Source organism: Polistes canadensis, unplaced genomic scaffold, assembly GCF_001313835.1.
Source record: "Polistes canadensis isolate GaletaPanama2010 unplaced genomic scaffold, ASM131383v1 scaffold_80, whole genome shotgun sequence".
Classification (NCBI taxonomy): Eukaryota; Metazoa; Arthropoda; class Insecta; order Hymenoptera; family Vespidae; genus Polistes; species Polistes canadensis.
The window spans coordinates 93,001-101,422 of NW_014569627.1; the positions used below are offsets into that span (position 1 = coordinate 93,001).

At 31.1% G+C, this 8,422-nt stretch overlaps 1 protein-coding gene across 1 annotated transcript in view; it reads left to right on the forward strand.

The window, feature by feature from the left end:
- Positions 1-8,422, forward strand: part of LOC106786699 (vesicle-associated membrane protein 2-like) — a 14,692-nt gene extending 6,270 nt beyond the window's left edge. Inside the window, exon 5 of the mRNA XM_014748370.1 lies at positions 7,675-8,422. Coding sequence (XP_014603856.1) covers positions 7,675-7,871 — 197 coding nt within the window. The 3' untranslated portion in view covers positions 7,872-8,422. The remainder of the gene's footprint in view (positions 1-7,674) is intronic.

Consider the following 8,422-nt stretch of genomic DNA (forward strand, 5'->3'; position numbering starts at 1 on the left):
TATATATATATATATATATATATATATATATATATATATGCACTTTTTTCGAGGATCATTGTATATTTACGAAGCACTACTTTAATTAGATAGAATTTCCAATTAACGAGTTCGCCAGTTTGACGGTATTCATGCTTAAACCGTTGAAAAGCGTAACAAAAGAACAAGAAGAAAAAGCAAGTAGCCCTTCATAAATCCTCAACGATACCCGCCGACTCCCATTCGCATTCCACGAACGAATTCAAATTGAACATTTACAAATCGGTGTGGTCATAATGATCATTATTATTAATTACTTATTTCTTTGCTGATACGTAATTTATTATTTTTGTAAAAATCTTTTTCACGTAAGAAGAACCGTCCGAGAATTCGTGTCGTTCGTTCAAAAAGGGTAAATGATGCATTTATTAATTAAAAATCAGTCCAAAAGGGGGTGCACGAGAAAACAAATAATAAAAACTCTGCATTCCGAAAGACAATAATAATTACTATAATACTATTACTACCGCTAATACTATTTACTACTACGATCACACCAACGCCCGTGCCTTATGATCGTATTTACTGTTATATGTTTGCGTGTGTGTTTATTATCTGTCTCTCTGTAACGTTAATACCTATTTCTTTCATGAAGTTAGTCCCAGGCTAGTGGTTTTTTATTTTTGGGTGGTCGAGAAGCGTGACACTAAATTAGCGAAATAATCTGAAACAAAAGAAAAACAAATATAAACGAGTGAAACAACAAATATTCAAAATCCACCGAGAAATGAAAACGCAATTGGACAACATTACTGTCATAATTTACAACATCGACAACAAGTACAATCCAGTAACTACTACTACTTCTACTAGTATTACTTCTACTTCTACTTCTACTTCTACTTCTACTTCTATACTACTACTAATACTACTACTGTTAGTAAAAAAAAAAAGTATTAAACAACCAACAATTACCGCATCAACAACAACATCTTGAAAATATACAAGAACCACAATTTTTCTTTAAATCTTTTACTATGGTCTTCGGTACGGTAAGCTACAACTTTATTCTTGCACTTGGCACTTTTCATTTTCTATTTTTCTATTTATTCTCTACTTACATCTCCCCCTTAATCTCTCTCTCTCTCTCTCTCTTTCTTTTCTCTTTATATATCTTGATTAAGCTAATTTTTGAAAAGAACACTTTTTTATCTTGCTAGAACATCGCGTATATTCGCACTATTTATTTTTATCGTAGTTGCATTTTTAATTTCTCTAATTATTCAATGATATGTATACTAAAATTTATTTCAATATAATTTATGTATGTACATTTTTCTATATCTATTTCTGCTTTTTTTCACTCGGCATGCAAACTTTTGATATTTCTTTTCACCACTCTTCAACAAATTTTCAACAAAAACTACAGCGATGTGGATTAGCGGTTACGTCGATACACGTTTTTTTGATATAAAATATTGCCAGAGTAGCAAATATAAATATTCGTTCAATTGAAATTCAATGAACTCATCTGGGACGATCTTCTAATACTTCCCGCTTGACTTGTTTTCTGGAGCATGCGTAGAACGAGCATCTATGTAATATAACGTGAGTGTTCATCGTTTAAATTGTTATATAATTTCAAAGGTATACATAAAAGAAGTAAAGGAATTTAGCTCCAAGTATAGAACAGATAATTCTGTATCTATAAATACGTACAAGTAGTCAAATTAATTTAGATTAAATATATATATATATATATATATAAGTAAGATAAAATAAAGAAGTTGGAACATAAAGTTTCGCCCCTGTAAATCGATTTTAAAAGAAAATCGATCTACGGGATGAACTATACCTTTTGAAATGACACGCATTAGTGAATGACCCAGTTGCATGTGATTGGTTAGCACGGCTAACGAATGGCTTTATACGTTGGAACGATCTATACTTACGAACTCGAGTTATGAAATGATTTATCGTGGACAGAAGCAACAAGCTCGCTCTCTCTTGCTTACAATTAGTTATTAAGCTACACAAAGTTTTGACATTTTCTTCCAATCCACGACGCGATATGTTTTTCTTTAATAACAATTGGAAATATATAAATATTACTTCGAGTTAAATAAGAATCTAATTTAGATTTGAAATGAAACTGCTCGATTTGTAGAAAAACTAAAGAATAAATAAATAAGAAATTTGAAGAAATATTTCAGCCTCTGTCCACGACGACTTTTGTCCGTTAATTAAACTGCATGCAACGTGAATGACAAAAGAGTAAAATAGAAAATATCAAAATATATCTATATATATATCGGACAAAACGAAAAATCCAAATGCGAGAGAAGAAGATAAGCCTAAAGAAAAATTTGTAGAAAACAAAACGTTGTTATTCTTTTCAGCGAGCTTCACCGGCGGCAGCGACTCGCAAAACTGAACGTGAACGTAAGCAAAAGATATAAATAAAAAAAGAAAGAGTGAGAGGGGAGAGGGGGGTGGGGGATGAGGGAGAGAGAGAGAGGGGGGAAAGAAAAGAAGAAGGAAAAATAAAATGAAAGAAATGATTAAGTGGGAAAGAAAGAATAGAAAGAAAACATACGAGAAAGGATAGCAACGCACGAGGACGAGGACACGGAAAGGAAAGAGGGAATGATGATGATGGAGAAGTTTACGAAGAAGCGAGCCAAATTCGATGAAATAAGAAGAAAAAGAGGGAGAAAGAGAGAGAGAAAGAAAGGTCCTCCGATGAGGAATACATCTCGAAATTGATTATTTTCTTCATATAATTAACGAAAAATATGAAACTTATACGATCGGCTAACAAAGGGCAGATGATCGGATATGAAAATAACGAAGAAAGGGAAAGAGAGAGAGACAGACAGAGGGAGAGGGAGGAAGATAAAGATAGAGATAGAGAGAGAGAGAGAGAGAGAGAGAGAGAAATCTTCAGTAAATGTAATAATCGGAAAGTTTTTTGTATTAACATTTTTCTGCGGTCGAAATAGCTTCGATTGAAGTACGATCTCTCGATAAGAGATTTTTCGCAAATAATGGAAAAGGGCCGCCGGCAGCTCCGAAAATGTTTAAACGACCTTCCTGCCATTTGTTCTTCTGGAAATATTTCCTACTCGGTCTCTTGTCTTCTTGCCTACCGCTCGTACACGTATCATATAACTGAAATAATAATAAGAATAATAATAATAAAATTAATAATAATAAAAATAATAATAATATAATAATAATACTTAATAATAATAATAATAGCAACAATAATAATAACAATAATAATAATAGTAATAAAAATAATTGTAATAATATAATAATAACTGATTTATTTTTAGCGTAAAAGGTCGGAGGATGTTTAAATAACGACAAATTGATTCGTCGCGACTAATCGAAACTTATTATACGTGGTTTCTTTTCGATGGGATAGGAAGAGAGATAATACAAATAAAAAAAAGTAGAGAGAGAGAAAAATTTCATATCGCGATGTTTCGTTTACGCTTGAGCATTTCCTTTCGTCCCTGGAAGGACTCCGATGAATCAATCAATCCAACCCGTGCGAAAGATAAATGTACTGTGTACAAAGAATAAAGGAAATAAAGACAACAAAATAGAGGAGAATAACCGTGGTAACGTTTGACGAAGCAAAAGGTATACAGGGTGTTCGTTAAAACTAGATAAACGTCTCACTTCGACGAAGGTAGAAAACAAGTATCGCAATACGTATGTATATCTTTAACACACGTCAAAGTGCGTGCGTGATGCTGAATTACATACCTACGGTTCTTTGTGTGTTACGTACTTTTCTATACGCACACACACATGTGTACATTAAACATAAGCCTCGCGACATTCTTGCTTTCTATGTGTATATCGAACTGTAAATAATATCATTTGTTCTCGCAAGAATATGGATAGAGAAAAATCATCAGTGATGAATAAACCTCATGTGCATCTTTTTTATTTTTTCCAAATATTTTCAAGGTTCATTCATGGGGATGTATAGAAATTAAAATTAGATTGTGATAAGAAAAAATGGAGAGATAGAAAGAGAGAGAGATAGAGAGGGAGATAGAGAGAGAGAGAGAGAGAGAGAGAGAGAGAGAGAGAGAGAGAGAGAGAGAGAAAGAAAGGACTCGTCTGCCTTCGTCGAAAAAAATGTCGTATACGTTTTCGAGCAGCCTGTGTCTCGTATATTCAAAATAATAAATTAAAAAAAGTAACTTAAAAAAGGTAAAAAGAAAAGACATATACATATACGTAAATACGTGCTGCAAATACATACTATACATACATACGCTGCCTGGCAAAAGTTTGATATCGCTTAATGATTTCATTAAAATTAAATATACCGATAAATTTTACAATGATCTATCGTTACTATATCAAATATTATTAACTTGAATTTTAGTTTAAGAAAATTCAATATTTTCTTACGTTCATAACGTTCTTTTATAATTTATACACCCAGTTTATAAAAGTAAGGAAGGTTTTTGTATAAAAAGTGCAATTTGAAGAAAAATATTCGTTGCTTGATAAAAAAAATCCTGTTTCTCTAAATATACGTAGACATTTCAAACTTTTGGCCGGTAGTATACATACACATATATACGTAGCGATATGTTTAATATAACAACAAAATTATCCACAGATATTATGCATACATGTTAATAATAACTATAATAATAATAATAATAATGTGTTACTTAATAAAAATAATAATAATAATAATGAACACGATAAAGGATAAAAATAAAAAAAAACATAATATATTATAAAATAATATTAATATATAAAAAGGATATAAATATAAACAATTCGAATCGATTGAAAAAGCAGCAGCAGCAGCTGCAAGATGTTTCAAATTCGACGATTTAAATGATAATACAAAGAGAAATTTGTCAGGGAGAGTGTCGTTTACAGTTTCAAGATTACAAATGTCACGCATCATTCTTCTTCATTGTCATTTTATAATTTCATCCAATAGACGTGCCCTCAGGTTTGAAATCGTAAAGGACATCAAACAGAATAACACATTCATATCTATATAAAAATTGATGATACGTTGACAAGATTAATCGATTCCGATATGCCGAGGAAATCGTTGAAATTATAAACGAACGATTTCATTGACGATCCATTTTCTTTTTTATCGCGTACAATTAATTATTGTTCAATGACTCGTCAGGATTTTGTCTTCCCCCGAAACAATTTTTCTTTCCTTATTAGTCGATAGAACGGATAATATTTTACTAAAATATTAAATTATGATCTCTCTCTCGATACCTATATATATATTTTATTTCGTGTTAAATGAAAGAATCGTTTCTCTCATGAATTTGACGCTCGTAATTGATCTTCCCGTTACAAATTTACCGAAAACATTGCATAAACGAACCTATTATACTTGGTTCGGTGAACGACGAGTGCCATTTTGAATCAACTTTCTCTCATCTTGGTCTCTTTTATATATTATAATATATAAATATACATATTAAACTCGAAAGATCGTTTTTATTTGAACGTCGATCAGGGTATTGTTCTAAAGAAAAAAAACAAAAGATTGTCTTACGGATAGGCAAAATTAAAAGGAGAAGAAACAAATAGATTTCTTTTTTCTAATATATATATATATATATATATATATATGTATAATATTAAATATCGTGCGAGGATATAAGATTTGGTTTTTCAATTAACGAGAGCAAACGCAGCAATAAAAAAAGACGAATGTAAAAAGAAGAAAATATATGATCGTGTTCGATTGCATATTGGGGGATCAGGGTGTGGGACCACAAGTTGTTAAAAATATAAAAACAAAAGTAATAAATAATACTATTTAAAAAAAAAAATAAAATAAAGAGTTAAATTACGTAAGAAAAAGTTTGTAACGTGGGAATCGATTGACGCCGATCGACGCAAACGATCTTTCATCTTATTTTTTTCTTTGTCTCTTTTTTTTCATTCTTTCTCCAAACTGTACAACAAAATGGCGCGCGCGCGCTCACGAACCCAAATAAATATTTTATTTTAGCGTTAAAACAACAAATTCTTAAATATGTCTCTGTAAAACTATAAACGTATTATAGTCAAATGCGATGCGGCATATTAAATCGTCGCATAATTAATTACCAATGGCGTTTATGATCTAACGAATATCCTGCTTTCAACATTGTACAGTATCGAATAAAAGTTACAGTGGGTAGTTTAAAACGAGCTAGAAAATGAAGAATGTAAAAACGGAATGAGAAACATTGTGGAATTTTACGTCCTTCTTTTCTTTATTTCTCTTTTCTTTTTTCATTTAATTTCCTAATTTTAATCATCAATTCGTAACGAGTCAATAAACGTTTTTCCTATACAAATAATGAATTAAAAGAAAAAAAATATACCGTTACATTCGATTTATTCAGATGAAATGATAATTACTCGAACAAAATATATAATATAGATATAAAACTGGTAAAAGTTTTCGTCTACGGAAGATTATTTTGCAAAATATTTAGCGCATAACATTTTGAAATTTAATTAAAATAACTTACAATTAGTACATTTATCAGTACAGTACGTCTACAAAGAAGAGGAGAGATCGTTCTAAAGTTTATTATATATGCATATATATACATATACAAATATATCTCTCGAATATATAGAGGAGGTAAGAGTACCGCTTTCGCTCTTATATTGGCAATGTGCATGCAGCATCATTATCACAAATATTGCCAATAATATTTATGTTCTTTGTGTTTTCTTTGTTCATTTGATTTTTTTCTTAATTAATCTATCAATGAATTTTCATTATCCGAATACAATGTCGATGTTAATCGATTCAAAAATATGTCCGTACACTTTATCAATTCGTTTATACGATAGATTACTATAATATATTTTGACGAATAACAATGAAATTAATGCATCACGTCCAATCGTAATTCATATCGAAGTCAGCACAACAACGATTATCTCTTTCTCCCTATTTTTCAATATTTTATTTGCGTGTGTGCTTTTCTTGTTAATTGTGATGTATCTATTTGAACCTATTACAGCAAACATATACATACATATATATATATACTATACCTATTATATTTTTCTTCATAATTTGTATCACTTTCTTTTCAAAGATATATTAAATCAGCTTTCGGTGTGGCCCTTTAGTATTAGATTTTTGGTTTGAACGGACTGCCGTGCAAGATTAAAAATACAAATGTTAAAATAAATAAATTGCATATAGAATTCATTTTGTAAGAGTAAAAAAAAAGAAGAAAATGTAATGTTTACGAACACGTTAGACGGAAGAATTTCTTTTTTTTCATTGATGTGCGTTGCGTGTTTTTTTGTTTTGTTACCCATGTAATAACATATATATTATTTATTTTCATTAAAAAAAAAAAAAGAAAAAATACCATATGACTCTTATCGTAAGTAGGTCTATCTTTTTCTATACACATATAAATATTATATAGAAATATTTACACATACCTTCACGATATACATAAAATCGGTAATAACCCGTGTCCACCTATGTGTCGCATATATTATATGTGTAAATAGGTACAATTAACGTTCCAATTGTTATATCTCTTCTATCCTCGAATGCATATTATGTTGTGTAGAGAAAAATTTAGAATAGTTTCATACATATAAATAGATATTAAATACAGTCGCATTAACAAAACGATGATAACTTTTCAGCAAAATTCATGCCAGAATCACCGCCACCGCCGCCACCTGCATACGCTTATCCACCGGCTCCCCCGCCAGGTGCACCAGTAGCAGCTGCTCCTGCCGCTGGTGCAGGAGGTGCAACTGCTGCAGGGGGTGCTTCCGCATCCCAAACTGCCGCTGCTGCCTTCGTTGGCTCCATCGATGGTAAACTTAGTATGATTTAAACAAAAGCAGCTCCCTCCGTTACGATCTTTAAATGAAATTAAAGCAACGGAAAAGAAACATAACAATAAACAAACAAAAATGATCCTCTAAAGATGATCGATCGATCTACATTTAAGGAAGGTAAAAATTAACAATAACATGCGATGAGAGAGCGCACGCATCGCCAATTAATTAAAAGATTACTATTTCTCCTCAACTTGGATTTCTTTTCATCGTGCAAAAGATCAATATACAATTCTTCACTTTTGCTAGACGGAAAATAAGATAAAAGTAGAGAAAATAAATAAAACGAAAAAGAGGGAAACAATTTCTATTTGAAATTGTAAATATCCAAGTTTGCCCTTAAATGGCTCGATATTAATATTTTCAAGAAAATAGTATCGGTTTGTGTAGGTGAACAAGTTATACGATCCAATTATTTCTATGTACTTATATATGATTATGAGAAACGAGTAATAATACGAAAGCTCCAAATGTGCTCTCCTACGTATGAATAGTAGTATTCCTATCCATATGCATCCACAGTATCAAGGAGTATGAGAACAAAAAA